The sequence below is a fragment of the Leptopilina boulardi genome, unplaced genomic scaffold (assembly GCF_019393585.1).
Source record: "Leptopilina boulardi isolate dan_hultmark-lab unplaced genomic scaffold, ZJU_Lbou_2.1 LbouV2_300, whole genome shotgun sequence".
In the NCBI taxonomy this organism is placed as follows: Eukaryota; Metazoa; Arthropoda; class Insecta; order Hymenoptera; family Figitidae; genus Leptopilina; species Leptopilina boulardi.
Window position 1 is genome coordinate 335,297 of NW_026137864.1, and position 18,636 is coordinate 353,932.

Sequence of the window (18,636 nt, forward strand, 5' to 3'; positions counted from 1 at the left end):
CTATTGTCTCTAAATAATATAAAGGAAAAAAAAATATTGCTCTTGTCTCGTACTCTTTATTTAAAAATATTCTGTTTCTATTTTCACTTTCACTTACAACATTTTTTAAAATCTTTAATAATAAATTATTCAAAATAATTTAATTTTAAAATCCAAAAATAAATTTTTTAACTCAGAAATATACAAAAATTATTATAAATTTTTCAAAATCGTGTTTTGGAACTGAATTCAAAAATATTTAATAACAATCTTTCTGCTGAATTGTGCTCGTCCAACACAAAAAGAAGCAATTATGCGACATTTACAAAAATTTAAAAAAAATTTTTAAATAAATAAATAAGTTTACAAAATATAAAAAATATATACATACTGAACAAACAGTTTATCGAATTAAAATGTTGAATATGTGATTGAAATTCTCTATTTATATTGGGCATCTAACGGTTTTGTATAGAACGTGTGTGACTGAAAATCAATATAGTGGAGATATTTTTTTTAAGCCTTTATATTCATTCTATAAATAGGTTTCGTACGATTTTAATATTCAGAATGAATTGTCGGCAAGTGTCAAAACTATCTACTTGTATGTTTTTTTTTCAGTAAAAAAAAAGAAAAAAATATATGTTACCGTAACATCATAATGTTCCATGAAAAAAAAATATACTAAAAAAAACCGTTACATTTATTCAGTATTTTATTATTAAATTAAATTGGCCAAACATATATTTTGTTTTTCTCCTACTAAAGTTGATAAAAAAAATTTTTTTTTTACAATTTTTATTTAAAAAAAGATAACAATTATTTATAAACTAATTAATATTTTTCAATTCATTTGAATATGATTTTTTTAAAAATAATAATCACGGTTCTTTTTAAATCGATTTAACCTAAAATTTCTGGCACCTGAGATTTTCTTCATTGATTTCGATTCTAGATCCTAAATATATTTTTTTTTTTTAATAAAAACGAATATTTTCTGTGGAGCCGTTTTTGAAAAAAGTCGATTTGAAAATTCAAAATGACAAAAATTTAATTTTTCTTTAAGAAATATTCATTTAAAAAAAAAGTTTTATCAGGTGGAATTTGTGAATATTAAAAAAGGAATTTTTTATGTTTTTATCAATTTCCTTTACAATTAATAATTTACTAGAAAAATGAAAAAAAAATAATATAATATAATTTTGTTGTACGGCTCATTCAAATATAAATTCAAGTTTGTCAGATACTAAAGTTAAAAAGCATATATTAATTATTCAAATAAAGTCTTAATTTACTTGTTATAATTTCTTATCTTTTTATCTTATACGTGTTTTATTTCCAAATAACCTATCAATTAATAACAGCTATGACTTTGTGCTCCCTGAATGCTTTTGCCATCTGACGGCGGCAGGACGTAATGAACCTGTCATTATATTATATCACCTTTAGATTAAATCAGTTTAAAAAACACCGTGATAATAATAGTAATAATATTAATGAAGTTCAATTAAATTAATTAAATCAACATAAACAATAAAAAATAATAATAAAAAATTATAATTAATTGTATATTTAATGCTTAAAAATTATATGAAATTATCATAAGTAATTTTTGTTTTTGTATTGCCATTAGGGTACACAGAAAAAAGTAAAATAATATAAAAAGAATTTTCTTTTTATTACAATGGAGGGAAGAAATTCTTGTCTGAGGTCTTGAAATATATATTGTATTTATACGAATTTTAGAAAGTTAAATGTCTGACTATATTTCGAACATTTCTACTTGCACTGCACTGGCTCTAGGGGGTCTGACAAACTTCCTTTTTTCTACTCGCAATATTATATTATATATATTATAGACAATCAGTACTGATGTTTTTATTGTTACTTATTTTTATCTTCATTGTAAATAGATAAGTAAATTTATTAGATTTAAAAAAAAATGATTCTTTTGTTTAACAGTTTTTTATCATTAACACAGACTTAAAACTTCACCGAGTACTCTTTTAAAACATTTATTATATACACTAGTGCCTGTTATGGTCATTTTGATTGTAGGCTATGTTATTCTGCAAATAAAAAAAAAAAAAAAAAAAAATCAATTTTTTTTAACAATTGACTACCATTTATATCGATTTTTTTTCTTCACTGTAACTTCGAAGGTTACTATTTATATATGATACGATCAAATTTATTATCATCTTATCGTATTCCTGTTTTTCTAGAATAAATATGCGTATGCCATATATATTTCACATAAACCTGAATCACGCATTGAGTAAAATTGTAAAGATTTTTTTGCTTTTGTAATTTAGAAAATTTAAAATATTTAATATTAATTTTTTGTGTATACATAATGGAATTTTTAATTATTTATTATTCATTTTATTTATTATTATTATTATTATTATTATTGTTACAAAAATAAATAAAATAAATATAACGTTAAATATTAAAAATGATTTTTAATTAAAACTTAATTTTTTTTAAATAATAATTTTTTAACTTTGTTTTATAATTTTTTCTATAATTTTTCTGCGTAAAAAATTATTTTATTTGACTTATTTAAATTATTTTTAACAAAAAGACATAAATATTTTTTAAAATTAAAAAAAAAAAGTATTTTTTACTACAATGAAAAAATCATAATTTTTTGCTGTAATTTAAACAAACATTATTTTAAGGAATAAATCAAATTATAATAATATTATGAATCAAATTATCAATGTATTATATGTTTTATTATTTGTTTTAGTTCAAAAAGACATATTTTCTGAATGTTTAAACAATAACTATATACATACAACAATCAATATTGATATTATTTTGAATTGACAGACATTATTTGTATGCGCGATAAATAATTTTAATTTTTTATTTTATGTTATATATATATGTATTCAAATTTTATTGATAATTCAAAATTTTATGAACTTAAATGAACTATTTTTTATTGTTGTTTTTAGGAGATAATTATTATTTCCCGTGGATGATGGAAAATAAAAAAAACCTGTTGCTTTAAAAGCACTTATTTCAAGTTTAACACACAGAGTATTGTCTCAATGCATTGTCTCAAAAATTTCAATGAGATATATTGGTGACGCCAAACACATCCGCATATATTGCATCGACTGCATAGTAAGTAAAATAATAAACAAAATTTACTAAAGTAATCAACGAAGTTTACTTAAAATAATAATATTTCAATATATTCGAAAAAATTAAGAGAAAAAAAGATTAGTAAAAAAAGTTACTAAAAAATGTTACTAAAAAAAATTACTAAAAAATAGTTACTTTAAAAAGTTACTAAAAAAATTACTAATAAAAATTTCTAAAAAATAGTTAATATAAAAAGTTACTAAAAAAAATTACTAATAAAAATTACTAAAAAATAGTTACTATAAAAAGTTACTAAAAAAATTACTAAAAAAATTACTAATAAAAATTACTAAAAAATAGTTACTATAAAAAGTTAATAAAAAATAGTTACTACAAAAAATTACTAATAAAAATTACTAAAAAATAGTTACTATAAAAAGTTACTAAAAAAATTACTAAAAAAATTACTAATAAAAATTACTAAAAAATAGTTACTATAAAAAGTTACTAAAAAATAGTTACAACAAAAAATTACTAATAAAAATTACTAAAAAATAGTTACTATAAAAAGTTACTAAAAAATTACTAAAAAAATTACTAATAAAAATTACTAAAAAATAGTTACTATAAAAAGTTACTAAAAAATAGTTACTAAAAAAATTACTAATAAAAATTACTAAAAAATAGTTACTATAAAAAGTTACTAAAAAAATTACTAAAAAATAGTTACTAATGAAAGTTACTAAAAAATAATTATTAAAAAAAAATTTATTAGACAATTTTTATTAAAAAAATGTATATTTAAAATACCTAAAAAAATTTGCAAAATTTTTGAAAAAAGAAATTCAATAACAATAGAAATTTTAATAACTTAAAATCAAAACAGAAAAAAAAATTTAATGTAAATTAAAATTTTTTAATACTTAAAAAAGAAATAGTAAATATTGTTTCCACTTTTTTCTAATTTTTTCGAAATATAAAATATATATAAAATTTTTACATATTTTTGTAGTTAATTGCGGAAAATTTCATTATTATTGTCTGTCATTTCTTGTTTTTTTTTTTTTTTTTTTTTTTTATTTTACAAGACAAGAATTGACAAACATTTTTCTATGTTCAATTGTGAAATTTAATTATATTTAAAAAAAAAATTAATTTTTTTAAATTAAAAATTTCTTTTATTACTGTATGTGTGTGTAAAAAGTGTATTTGAAATTGATCGAAGGTCATCAAGTGAAGCTGAACTTTGCGTCACAATTCCATCACACTTATGTCATTATAAATGGTAAACCGGTTTTTTTCACAGAACAATTGATTTTACAGTAAATGTCGGGTGCACAAAGTAATCCTTTATTTTAAGGAAAAACGGAAATGATCACAGTTCTAACAATGGTTGAAATTATTTTATTATTGTTATTATTATTATTATTTTTTATTATTGTCACTATATTTTTATTATTATTATTATTATTATTATTATTTTATTATTATTATATACTTCAAAATACGAATAAATAAAATCTTTCGCTTTTTTTACTATTATTTTAAAAGTAAATTAAAATAATATTATAATCATTTGAATTTGTTTTGCAAAATAATTTTTGACATATAATTTAATGACATTATTCGAACTTAAAAAAAAATTCAAAAATATAATAATAATTATCATTATAAACAAAAAAACGAATTAGTTAAATTATTATAATATTTACCTATATCATATTTAAAATATTTTGTTTATAAAAAAATTTTCGTTACAATTTAATAGATTTTTTTTACTTTTTTTATAATTGCAAATAAAAAAAAAAATTAATTTACGTAAATTTTGATTAAACATATTTCAATATCGGAGGTTTTTTGTCACTGCAAAGCATAAATTATTTTCACAACATTAGAAAAAAAGTTTATTTGATTCCAATAATCGATTATTTAACTATATTACAAAATAATTATTTATTATGTTATTATTATTATTATTTATGACACTGATTATTATCGTTATCTATAATTATAATTATTTATAAATTATTTCTATGAAATAATTATTGTTTGTTTCAAATAAATAAATTTTTTTTTTCCTCAAGTGTATATAATCGAAGAATATTTTGCATAATTTGACTTTTAATTTTCACTTGTCAAATTATATAAAATTATCACTGTAATGATTATTTAAATAATTGAAAAAAACGTGAATTAATTAAAGTTTAATTCAATTTTTAATAAAATTTTAAAAAATAGATATTTTTCCAAAATAAAGATAACATACCATTGCTCTCGTTTGGGAAACATCAGAATGATAATTGTCAGCTTTTGCGCAAAGAACAACAAAGAGAAGCAAAAGACTTCCGGCAGTTGTCGTTAAAGTCAACTCTCTTCTCGACATTGTGTGTCTTTTCTTTTATACTTTCAACTTTTTCTTCTTCTTTTTTTTTGCCCCCCTCAAGAATCACACGAAATAAAAGGGAAAAGACAGTAAAACATATATTTTTTAAAAATTATGTTTTTATTCAAAAAAGCAAAAAAAAAAAAAAATTAAAAATCCAAAATTGGATCAAATTTGAGAAACGAATTTGAATATAATTATAATCTCGACCTGAATCTCACTATAAGAACTTCCGGTCATGCATCTAACCACAGTTCAATTGTGTTATATTTACACTTGCACTCACAAAAAAAAAAAAAATTCTCAATTAACGAAAAAGTTCTGTATCTTCAACTTCCGGTATCTCTTTTTCTATTTTCCGAAACAATATTGCACTTGAATGCCTTCTTTTTTTTCTATTTGTTGTTCTTCTTAATTGCCTTTCGTTTTTTTTTGTTTTATTAAAGAAGTATTTAAAAGGTATTTAAAAAGTATTTAGAAAATATTTTTTTTTTAAACTTTTTTTTTTGTTTCTATTTTGACCCTTTCTTCAATATCTTTATCTCCTTTTCTTCGTCGAGTTCTTTTATGTCTTCTCGCTATTCTTCCTTTTCTTATTTATATATATTCGCCTTTCGTTTTACACGTTCTGGGTGTATTTTTTTTTTTTTTTTTTTTTTTTTGAAAGCTCGACCCTTCCTTGTTGCACTTCCGTTTTACCAAGTCAGACTAACATCGTTGCCACGGCACTATCGATTCCTAGTTTTCATTCCAAAGACACGAAACTAAACTTGTGTGTTAAATAGTGGAAAATTGTAAAAGAGGCACGAAATTTGCCGGCACAGCACTGCTTGTTAATGAAGGAGATAATGATTCTTTTTTTTTTTTTTTTGCTTTCGTTGAAATTAAAGGGTAGTTTCTATATAAAGGAAGATATGCGGTGTGTGTGTGTATAAGGAAGGAAGGAAGAAAGAGAAAAACGTGATCGAACGCGTGCGACTTCGGGAAAAGGTAAAACGCGCCTCTTTGTACTGACCCGGAGTCCACCGCAACTCTGACTCACAATCAGTCTGACTCTGACTTTTATCGAGGCCTCCCACCACCTATACTATACCGTACGCAGAGGACTATTTCAACTTGATCATCAAACTACCTCTTTTTTGCTTCTCATTTATATATATATATTCATACTCGGTATATCAACATATATAAATATAAAGAAGAAGTCGAAAGGACCTCCTCTTGGAGAAGAAAAGAATTTCTTTCTACCTCGTCATCAGATATAGAGATGAATCCTATATATAATAAAAACCCTTTGTTGTATCATCAAAAAAAAAAAAAAAAAATGTTTTACTATTTGTTTTTATCAATCGAATTTTTCATTTCATTTTTTTTTTTTTTTGATAATGAATTTTACTCTCGCTTTCTTTCTTCTTGGCAACTCTAATTCTTCACATCTTAATTCATAAATTTTTCTTAAATAACACTTCTTTATACATTAGAAATTTTCATCTGATTTCTAAGATTTATGATTTAAAACTAAAAAATTTATTTGGTTCAATTTTAATTCAAATTGCTTCCTCATGGAGGAAGCATTGTAATAGTGAAATTTTTCGAACTTGATTTTTTTATGTATCTTTATGTTTTTCGACCTCAGTAATCCAAAAATCATAATTTTAAAAAATGTCCTTCCGTGTGTGTGTGTGTGTGTATGTGTATATGGGGCATTCTATAGGAAATTTTCATTGAAAATTTTTTTTTGTCCGAAACATTTTTTTTCGAAATCTATATGAAAAATAAGGAAATAAGTATTTTTAGGGTTTCGTGGCCCATGGCCGAAAGCCTTATAGTTTCACTTTGGCGTCCGTCTGTCCGTAGTATATTTTGGGGCACCACAGCTCCCAAAATCAAATTTTAGGGCACAGATCCCAAATTAAAATTTTGGGGCACCACAGATCCCAAATTCAAATTTTGGGGCCCCACAGATCCCAAATTAAACTTTTGGGGCACCACAGATCCCAAATTCAAATTTTGGGGCCCCACAGATCCCAAATTCGAATTTTGGGCAAACATAGCTTCCAAATTCGAATTTTGGGGCACCACAGATCCCAAATTCAAATTTGGGGCAAACATAGCTTCCAAATTCGAATTTTGGGGCACCACAGATCCCAAATTCGAATTTTGGGGCCCCACAGATCCCAAATTAAATTTTTGGGGCACCACAGATCCCAAATTCAAATTTTGGGGCCCCACAGATCCCAAATTCGAATTTTGGGCAAACATAGCTTCCAAATTCAAATTTGGGGCAAACATAGCTTCCAAATTCGAATTTTGGGGCACCACAGATCCCAAATCTCCATTTACTGAATGGACATTTTCTCGAATGAACATTACATGTCCCATTAGTTAACATGCCCCTATAATTGACATGTCCCAGTAGTTGACCTGTCTCAGTAATTGACATGTCCCAATAGTTGACATGTCCCAATAGTTGACATGTCCATATAGTTGACATGTCCCAGTAGTTGACATTAAAATTTAAAGCGCCACGAAACCCTAGATGTAGGCGCAATTGCGCCTAGTTCTTTTCCTATTTTTTTATTTGATGAAAATCAAGGAAGTTATGATTTTTTGAAATTTTACGTCAACGAAGAAAGTGTGTTTTTGGAATATTTTTTAATCTATTGTACTAAGAAATAAAAAATTATGATATATATGAAATTTGTTCATTTTTTCTCAAATTTTTCAAATATGTGCTCAAAAATAACGTACCTATAACAGAAGCAACAAAAAAGTTGAAATTCAACTTATAAAATGAGTTTTCTCAAAGATGGACACTTTCGAGTTTTAATTTTTTTTTTTTGCATTACAATCTCTGATGATTGAAGAATTTTTTCCCCTATCTGCGAAAGTGGTATTTTTAGTTTTTAAATTACTATTTATAATTTTTTTAGTACAGCTCACAGAATTTAAGCATTTTTTCTACAAATATAACCTTTTTCCAATAACATTCATTTGTTTTTTTTTAATTTTCATAAAAACATATCCCGAGTAGAAATCGCCAAGGTATGCCTAAAATGATAATTGGCCCTAAGCTGGTCCTAACTTGGCAGAAAATGTTAATATTTCCTAATTTGGTCCTAACTTGGTCCTGCTTTTACAAGCCATTTTAGTAATATCGGAGTATTTTGGCATTAATAATTATAATTAATAATAATATTATAATAATAATATAATTATAATAATAAAATAATAATAAAATAATAAAAAAAAATATATAAATACAATAATAAAAATAATAAAAAAATAAAAATATACCATAGTTTTTTAAAAATTTTAATTAATTATTAATTAAATTTATATTAAACAAAATGAGAAGGGTTACATTTAATTTGAATTTTTTTGCCCCTACTTTTTCAACCCTAGCAGACGAAACGGTCGAAACTATAAGCAGAAGTTATTTAGAGGTTAAGTTCTTATGTAAAAAGTGCAATGTAATTCTGCTTGTTTATTGATTTATTATTATTATTATTTATTATTATTGATTACATTTTTTTATTTTTATTATATACACCCAGAAAAAAAGGATTGTTTATTTGAAAAAGTCAGTTGCTTTGATTTGTTTTGTATCATTCGAAACAAATTTCCTTTTAAACAAAAAGTTTTTCTAAAATTTACATAAAGTTTCTTTGATTGAAATAGGGTCAACTGGGGTAAATCCGAACGCTTTTAGTAAGTTTCAACAATAACATAAGTTTTTTCTTTAAAAAAAAAAATACTTCCAGTATTCTGGTGCATGAAGTTGTTACTTTACTTCCATAGAACAATTTTATGGGGTAGAAAAATTTTTGATAAATTACAATCGCAGGAAACTTAGCGTTCGTATTTACCTCAATACTTTGCAACTTTCCTAAAATATGGGGGTAAATACGAACGCCACTGTATTTCAGGAAAATCTTAGGGAAAATAAATTTAAAGTATTGCAATTGTTAAACTTATATAAAAACTCAAAAAAATACGATAATAAACCTATTATGTAATAATGCATCATATATAAATACAAAAATCAAACAGGTTAAAAATTAAAATGCATTACACAATTAAAACCTTCAATAACTTTATCAAATCATAACGGATTTTTGCAAAACTTGGTACAGAAAGTATTTTGGAGTGATTGAATGTAAATACAAAAATAAAAGTCAAATTTTTTAAATTCTAAATGGCGGACTTTCCTAAAACTTATTTTTAAAAATGATCAAATTTGCTAACCCTGAAACCCCCCGAGTAACAATTTTCGAGCGAATCCAATGAATTTTTTAATTCTCGTCCGCCATTTTGAATTTTGAAAAACTGACTTCAAATTGGTAATTAGCGACCCCAAAAACCGTAGAATACCAAATTTTATTAAGATCCTGAAAAACTTTTTTCAACAAACCATTTGGCAAAAAAATTGAAACACTCCTTCGAGAGAACAGAGATTAAGTTTCTGCTTATTAATTACTAACGAGGATACGTATAGAAAGAAAAACTTTTTTCTATGTACTTTTATAATGTTAAAATAATAGTGTAATCAAATAAAAACAATTTTGTGTGGCTTTGATGTAAAAAAAAATTATTAAAAATACCGTTCGGATTTACCCCAGTTTTCCAATTTTCTTGGGTAAATACGAACGGTCTGATATTATTAATATAATTTTACAGAAGGCAAAAATCAAATATAGTTTCTGTTCTAGTATTCATAACAAACAATTATAAATAATAAAATGAATTTTTAGCTTCTTTTTCTTCAAATACGAGACAAAATACTGAAAGAGTGTCATCTTTGATTTTCAATCTTTTTTGCAATACTCGTTATCTTTGTTTATGCTGTTGCTAATTAACAAACAAAAAATGGGATAATACTTAGAATCTCTTCAAGAGGATCTGAGGTAAAAATTCTCATATCGAACTTATTTTTAAAAATTTTAATTAAGCTGAAATAATTAGCGTTCGGATTTACCCCCCGTTCGGATTTACCCCGACTGACCCTAAGTTGAAAAATTTAAAAGAATAAAAATTTCAATCAAAGAAATTTCAATACTAATATAAAATCAAAAAAAATTTCTTTGATTAAAAAAAATTAAAATTTTTCTGAAACAAAGATAATTTTTTTCAAAGAAACTTTCTATAATTTAAAAAAAAAAGACTTTATATCGAAGAGAACTATAGTGGAAGAAACTGATTTATTTAAATCATAGGGTGCAAGCTAAACCTTTGTAAAAGTCCAGTTATATTTAATTGTTTATTTTTTTAAAAAATCTACGAATATTTGATTGTTAATACATTATTTATGTACATACATGGTAATATATATTATATATGCGTAATGAAACAAAGATTTTATAAGTAAGTTTTTGTATATATGTATGTACTAAAAGTAAGCAAATATATTAATTTCAATATAAAATACAAAATTATGTTATCAAAATTTATTAACAAATAATTAATCCTATTAAAATTATGTGAATTTTAAAAAAGCTGGTCCTATCTAGGACCTAAAAAGGACCCTTATATTATATTATATTTATAAAAAAATACGTATTTCCTTATTTTTCATATAGATTTCGAAAAAAAATGTTTCGGAGAAAAAAAATTTTCAATGAAAATTTCTTATAGAATGCCCCATATACACTACATTTTCTTAAATATCTCGAATACTATCACAGAATAAACCTAGTCTCATTTTTGTTGCAAATCAAAATGAGCCAATGCTAAACGACATAGACACTGGCGCCACCAACCTGGTTCATTTTTGTTGCACATCAAAATGAGCCGCCTAAACGGCTCATTCTGAGTTCAGTTTTTTTCTTTGTTTAAGAGCTAAAGGGATAAAATTTTTTTTAAATTGTAGATCTTACTGGCGGACAAATAATGAGAGCGACCATACTATATATACCCAAGTAGAAATGTGCCACTGGCATAGTACTGACCCAACACTGCCAGTCAGTATAACGGTACTGACTGCCGTACTGGGCCAGTAGTGGACCAACCCTGGCTGGTAACGCTGTCCAGTACTGATTTTGTCCCGCTCACCAGTACTAACGTAGTACTAGAATAATACTGGCATAATACTGGCAAAGTACTCATCCGGACTTAAAATCTCACTTTTTTACAAAATGCTAAAACACGCTTTCCAATGCAAATTTCATCCTTATTAGCTTATTACTCCCATTTTTACCACGAACAGGTAATGTGAAGCCAATAATAGTTAATGTTATTTAGAATATATAAAATATTATTAACAATAAATAATTAAAATAATAATTATCATTTATATTAATTAAATTATTTTATTTTTAATAAATTATTTTACAAAAAATAATTTGTGTTGTAAATTTTTTTATTTTTTTAAATTCATAATATTTAATTTTTTTTACTTTGCACTTATACTTAATTTAATAATTATTTAATAATTGATATTACACATGAACAAATATTGTACTTATAACACTTAAAACTAAGAACGAAAAATCTCGCACGCATGGGGGATCGAACCCTAAACCCTTAGAACGCAAGTCAGATACGCATACCGCACAGCCGCGCTGGCTTGAAGTGCTGACTTGAAGTAGTTCACCTAATACAAAAGTTTTGATTTCAAAGTTTGTATTATCTATTGATCACGAAAATAAAATGAATTTATTCTTAAATTTTTTAAACTCACAAAATTTTTTCAATTTTTACAAAGATTTAATGAAATAAAACTGGATATCAATTTCAGTTAAATATTTTTAATAAATTATTTTTACCGTAAATAATATTAAAACAGACAAAAATGATTGATGAATTACATAATTAAAAATAAGTTAATAAAAGACGACTGTAAAATATGAATGGTGAAAAATTTTTTAAATTTAATATTTAATTATTAATAATATTTAAAAATTACAGTGAAAAAATTACATTTGCTTTATTTTTAAAACTATTAGAAAAAAATTCTCAACTTATTGTTATTGTATGCATGATAAATAACTTAATGCACATATTTCAATGAGTACTAAAATAACTGAAAAAACATAAATATATTTTATATAGGTATATAATAATACATTACAATTACATCCAAAATTTTGAGGGAAAGTATTCGAAAGAAATTAATATATACATTTTTTTAAATCAAAAATCATCGTTTTCTACCTATTGGAATAATTTAAAGACTTTTTCATTTAATGTTTTTTATCACCGACATAGTACTGATTCGGTGTGAATGACAGTGTACTGCCAGTACTGGTTTTAATATTTTTTTACCTCCGACATAGTACTGATTCGGTGTATTAGTCAGTACACTGCCAGTACTGAAAGTCAATACCGACAGCCAGTATTGGATCAGTACCATGCCGGTGTTTAATTACGGCGAGCTACGGATATTTCTACTTGGGTATATACTGATATTCTTTCCAAAGTTATTGAAATTTTAAAAATTAAAGAAAAACTTTTTTTGCCCATAAATTTACAAAAATTTATCGACATCAATGGATATTTATTTCTAGTTTTGTAGAGTTTTTCAAGACGCATATTTTGACCTCTTAGCGAATATCCTATTGTTATTTTATTCAGAGTTATTAACATTTTGAAATTGAAAAATTTTGAAAAACCTTCACTTTTTACATTATTTATTAAAAATTCTTTATATATCTTTAAAAGTATTATGAAAAACTTAAAGTATATTTAAGAACAAATCAATTGACCTATTATTGAACCTTTTATTGTAAAATATTACGAAGTTATTGATGTTAAAAATCTACTCTGCAAATACCCAAAAAATACAATTTAACACCTTAAAATTATTATAATACCAAATAAGTTTCCATAAATTGATGACAAAAAATCTCCATGGAGAAGGAAATTGTTAATTTGATGAACACAAAAAGTTCATACTTCACCGTCAAACTCTATACAATTTAATTTTTAAATTCAACACATTTAAATTGTATATAAGTCTCTATCACGTCAGGTTAAGAAGAAAAAAAATACTGAAAACCCTCAAAAACACGGTTAATGGATTTAGATAAAATTTGGTAGGCTTATTTATCACATTAATTTCTCAAAAATGAGGAGAAGATTTTTGAAAATACCCAAAAAAAAAAATTTTATCGTCTTTTTTCCAAAAATTTTTTTTTAATTGAAAAAATTTTTAAATAGAAAAATTTAAGATAATATATAATATAATCGACTTCCTTACATCAAGAAGAATCGATTGGTATATATAAAGTATAGATTTTATTTAAATTTTAAGAATTAATTAAATTAAAAAATCAAAAATTAATGTTTTAGCTAAAAAAATTTGTATTTATTTAAATTCAAGTTAATACATAAAATAATTGAATTCCTTGCATTGAATTTGACATTTTTTTCCGGAAATCTGACATCAGATTAATAATCAGCGACCCCGAAAACTCCCAGATACCAAGTTTTATAAAATATTAATAATTTTTAAAAGATATCTTGTCACTTTTCATTTAGGGGTTGTTTTCACCCCTAAAAACCACAAACGACTTGATCTAACAAAACGGCCAGATACGAGTATTTTTTTGGGTCCTAGTTTCCAAAAATGTTGGATTTTTTTATGGGTCAAAAAAAAAGTAGAATTTTATCGGATTCTGTAACTTACCAAATAAATTTCCATAAATTACCAAAATAAAATTTTTAATTGTCGTTCGCGCTATATATATTTTTGTAAATTACTGCGAAAATTTTTATAAATTACCGAAATTAAAATTTTTAATTGCGATTTATGCTTTACATATTTTTATGAATTATAGCCAAAATTTCTATAAATTACCGTATAAATTTCCATAAATTACCGAAATAAAATTTTTAATTGTCGTTCGCGTTATATATGTTTTTGTAAATTACCGCGAAAATTTCCGTAAATTACCAAAATTAAAATTTTTAATTGTGATTCATACTTTACATATTTTTTATAAATTTTAGACAAAATTTCTATAAATTTCCATAAATTACCTCAAAAATTTCCGTAAATTACCGAAATCAAAATTTTTAATTGTCGTTCGCGCTATATATATTTTTATGAATTACCCCAAAAATTTCCATAAACATTTTAAATCAAATTTCAACTATTTTATAGAATTCAAAAAGTAAAGAATTTTTTTTTAATTTGTTAAAAAAAATTAAAAAATTATAGTAACTTTATGTTTAAAATTTCACGTGGCTGAAAGCAGAAACCATTTTCACATCTAATCACTTAATTAGAAATAATTTCGTAATTATTTTAAATTTTTGAATGCACGCTTTACCTGCTGCTAATTATGTAGTAATCTACATTATCATCAGCAGTAAAGGAAGAACTAAATTTATTTCTTTATTTCTATACATTTTTCCCGCAGTCCATAATGAACCATAATCAGGTAATAGAATATTGCGAAAATACAATTTGTATAAAATTTTATATATATATTATAAAAATAATTAATTTTTTTCCTGATAGGCCAATTACATAATGGTTAAAGCATTTACCAGATGTTGATAATGCAGGCAATCTAACCTATCTAATTTAAATCGCCTACTTCCGGAAATTTAGAAATTTATCTCATCATTACTCGTTAAAGAAGGAAAACAATTTACCACCGGTGGGCAATCCAGAAATCCGTATAAACGATAATGGAGGATTCTACCTAGCCATTTGTCGATGGAGAATAAAACAAAAATTTACGCTTTACCGACTTCTGTTAATGCAGGAATCTACATTATCAACAGTCGGCAAACAAGATTACAAAATTTATGATTTTTCCAACTGATAATATTGTAGAGTTCTAGCTTGTCATCAATCGATAAGAACTTGTTAAATTTGAAAAAAATCCTTTGTTTTTTAATATTTAAATTGTTTTTATAAACAATAACTTATTTTACTCCTTGAAACATTCTCTACAATCGTAATTTTTTCAATGTTGTTAAAAAAATTTTTTCTAACACACGCACCGAAAGTACACTATTTCTTATCTGTAAAGGGGGAGAAAAGTATGGGTAAGTCCATGTCAGAAATATCAGAATCTGCAAGTGGTTCTTCGATTTTAATGATACTTGGTAAAATTATAGCTTTATATAAGGGCAATGTGTAAGTAAAAGGAATTTTTAAAATATCTAAAATTGTAGGAGTTATATCATTTTTAATTTTGATACTGCATTTTTTTCTTTCCTTTATATCTCGGACAATTTTCAACCGATTTTGATGAATCAAAAACGATTTTTTTCAGAAAATTACGTATTTTCAGAAAATTTTAAAATAAAAATAAAATTTTGTTATTTAAATAGAAAAAAGTAAAAAACAAAATTTCTTTTAGATTTTTTTTCAATTACGACCTCTTTTTTTTAATTTTTAATTTTTCAATAATATTCCTTTTTATTTTATCTTTAATTTAAAAAAAATTCATCCTGGAGACTTTTTTAGATCTCGTGATATCGTTCTTTAAATATCCACATCTCAAGAAAACTAGGATCCAGATTTGTGTTTCTACTTTCATTTGTTTTATAATATTATTGTTACAAACTAGAAAATTTCGCGTAATAATGTTTTTATTTTTAAATTACTTGACTAAAACAAGTGAAAATTCAAGCAAATCAATATTTTATTAATAGATTTGAAGCAAAGTTTTTATTTTTTGTAATATTTATAATTTAAAATAAATTGTAATGAAACCTTAACAATGCAACCTGAAATTGTAGCTGAAGTTTTTAGCGCTTTCTTTTAGAGGATTCTAAAACAAATAGTTATTCATAACCATAAAAAATTTCAACAAACAAATGAAAGTAATGATAGAAGCAAGTCCTGCAGTTTTCAAATTGATGAAGACTTATAATATTTAAAGGACGATATCACGAGATCTAAAAAAGTCTCCAGGATGAATTTTTTTTTTAAATTAAAGATAAAATAAAAAGGAATATTATTAAAAAATTAAAAATTAAAAAAAAGAGGTCGAAATTGATAAAAAATCTAAAAGAAATTTTGTTTTTTACTTTTTTCTATTTAAATAACAAAATTTTATTTTTATTTTAAAATTTTCTGAAAATACGTAATTTTCTGAAAAAAATCGTTTTTGATTCATCAAAATTGTTTGAAAATTGACCGAGATATAAAGGAAAGAAAAAAATGCAGTATCAAAATTAAAAGTGATATAACTCCTACAATTTTAGATATTTTAAAAATTCCTTATACTTACAAATTGCTCTTATATAAAGCTATAATTTTACCAAGTATCATTAAAATCGAAGAACCACTTGCAGATTCTGATATTTCTGACGTGGACTTACCCGTATGTCTTTCCCGGCGAGCGGGAGAGAAAGTTACTTTCCCTCCCGCTGACGTCACTGACAGGGAGGAAAAGTACTTTCCCTCCCTGTGACGTCACTAGCAGGGAGGGAATGTAACTTTCCCTCCCCGTAACGTCAATTTTTATTTCTGTTGTTTATAGAACATTAAGAAGAACAAGAACAGTATATTATTGAATTTACTGTCAAACTATTGATTCGAAATATCGAGTTTAAGTTTAATGTTGATATTTCGATATATCGAATCAAATTTAAAATCGATAATCACGTAAACAATAGTGTACACTTTCGCCGCTTGTCGTCTCTGTACGTTTGTTGTCATTCTATCAATTCTGTTGATCAGTAATAACATAATTTAATCTCAATGTAGTCGACTTACTATAAAAGTTATATTTTTTGCTCAAATTTAATAATAAAATACCGTTTTTAGAAAAATTAACATTCTTTATTTTTAATCTATGTACTTTCGGTATGTGTGTTAGAAAAAATATTATGTGCAACTCGGGAGGAAAATGATTTCCGTCTCGTGTATTTGCTCAGGCACTCGTTACGTCTCGAACTGCAAACTACACTCGCGGAAATGAACCATTTTCCTCCCTAGATGCACAATATACTATTTTCTTCACAACTTATAAAAAAATTAAATTATTTTTATTTTTATTAAATAATTTTTTGACAACATACTTTTGACACAATTGAAAAAATAACAATTGAAGATGTTTTTTCAATGTATAAAATAAGTTACTGTATATTAGGGTGCCCAGAAAAAAAGTCAACTTTTAAATTTCTATAACGCAACCCCAAAATTTTATTCTTTAGTAGAAAAAAAGATACGTATTTTTTTAAAACAATTTTTATCAATATTTAGAGGTCGCGCTAGTCGATTTTTCCTTAAAAAATGGATTTTTTGGGTTAATTAACTATTATATAGGTAAAAACAATGCAAAAAAATTCGCACCTTCCACGAAATTACACTAATGTTATCGCCAAATATCGACCTTGTGCCAACTAAAAAAAAATATATGATTTAAAGATAAATATTGACATCAAAAGTTGAAAATTTGAAATCGAAATGTAGAAATGGGCTCAAAAAATTCGTAAATCATTTTTCAACTTATAGTAGTTACTATGATTTTGTTGTGTGCTCAAATTCCTGTAATTTATACTATACACAGTTTTCCTAAAAGTATCAAATTGAGACAAAAAATTGCATCAAATCTTTGCAACGTTTTGATGCACATAAGTTATATCAAAAAGAGATCGTTTTGTGTATTATTTTTAGAAATGATTCACAAAACGGTCTCATTTTTTGATGCAAAAAATTTAATCAATTTATATCAATCATGGCCGAATTGAATTTACTCAAAATTAAACGAATTTTTTTCAGATATTTTGGTAATAGTACAATTGCGGAGACCATTTCACTATTTAATTTGAAAATGAAAATAACAGAAAATCAAAGACAATGTGCAATTCGATAATTAAAAAGTGACAGCTTATAAACATAACCTAAAATGCATGAGAAAAAATTTGTCGATAAAATCAATATAGCCGAGCTTTTTAGAAGGTAGATGGCAGTTTTGCTTTTTATAAAAACGATTCAGAAAAAATTTAAAGAAAGAAAATAGATGAGTGCTGCCATCAACCTTCTTAAAAGCTCGGCTATATTGATTTTATCGACAAATTTTTTCTCATGCATTTTAGGTTATGTTTATAAGCTGTCACTTTTTAATTATCGAATTGCACATTGTCTTTGATTTTCTGTTATTTTCATTTTCAAATTAAATAGTGAAATGGTCTCCGCAATTGTACTATTACCAAAATATCTGAAAAAAATTCGTTTAATTTTGAGTCGATTCAATTCGGCCATGATT

The 18,636-nt window shown here is 24.6% G+C and overlaps 1 protein-coding gene and 1 long non-coding RNA gene across 8 annotated transcripts in view; one reads left to right on the forward strand and one right to left on the reverse strand.

Moving 5' to 3' along the window:
- Positions 1-6,675, reverse strand: part of LOC127282597 (matrix metalloproteinase-14-like) — an 82,649-nt gene extending 75,974 nt beyond the window's left edge. For 2 of the 7 annotated variants that reach the window (XM_051306944.1, XM_051306945.1), the window contains exon 1: positions 5,345-6,675. In XM_051306944.1, the coding sequence (XP_051162901.1) occupies positions 5,345-5,461 (117 nt within the window). In that variant the 5' untranslated portion in view covers positions 5,462-6,675. The remainder of the gene's footprint in view (positions 1-5,344) is intronic. The other 5 variants (XM_051306950.1, XM_051306949.1, XM_051306946.1 and 2 more) reach the window with 4 other exon arrangements.
- Positions 1-18,636, forward strand: part of LOC127282616 (uncharacterized) — an 86,706-nt gene that overhangs the window by 43,841 nt on the left and 24,229 nt on the right. Inside the window, exon 3 of the long non-coding RNA XR_007843219.1 lies at positions 2,946-3,117. This is a non-coding gene — a long non-coding RNA (uncharacterized LOC127282616). The remainder of the gene's footprint in view (positions 1-2,945; positions 3,118-18,636) is intronic.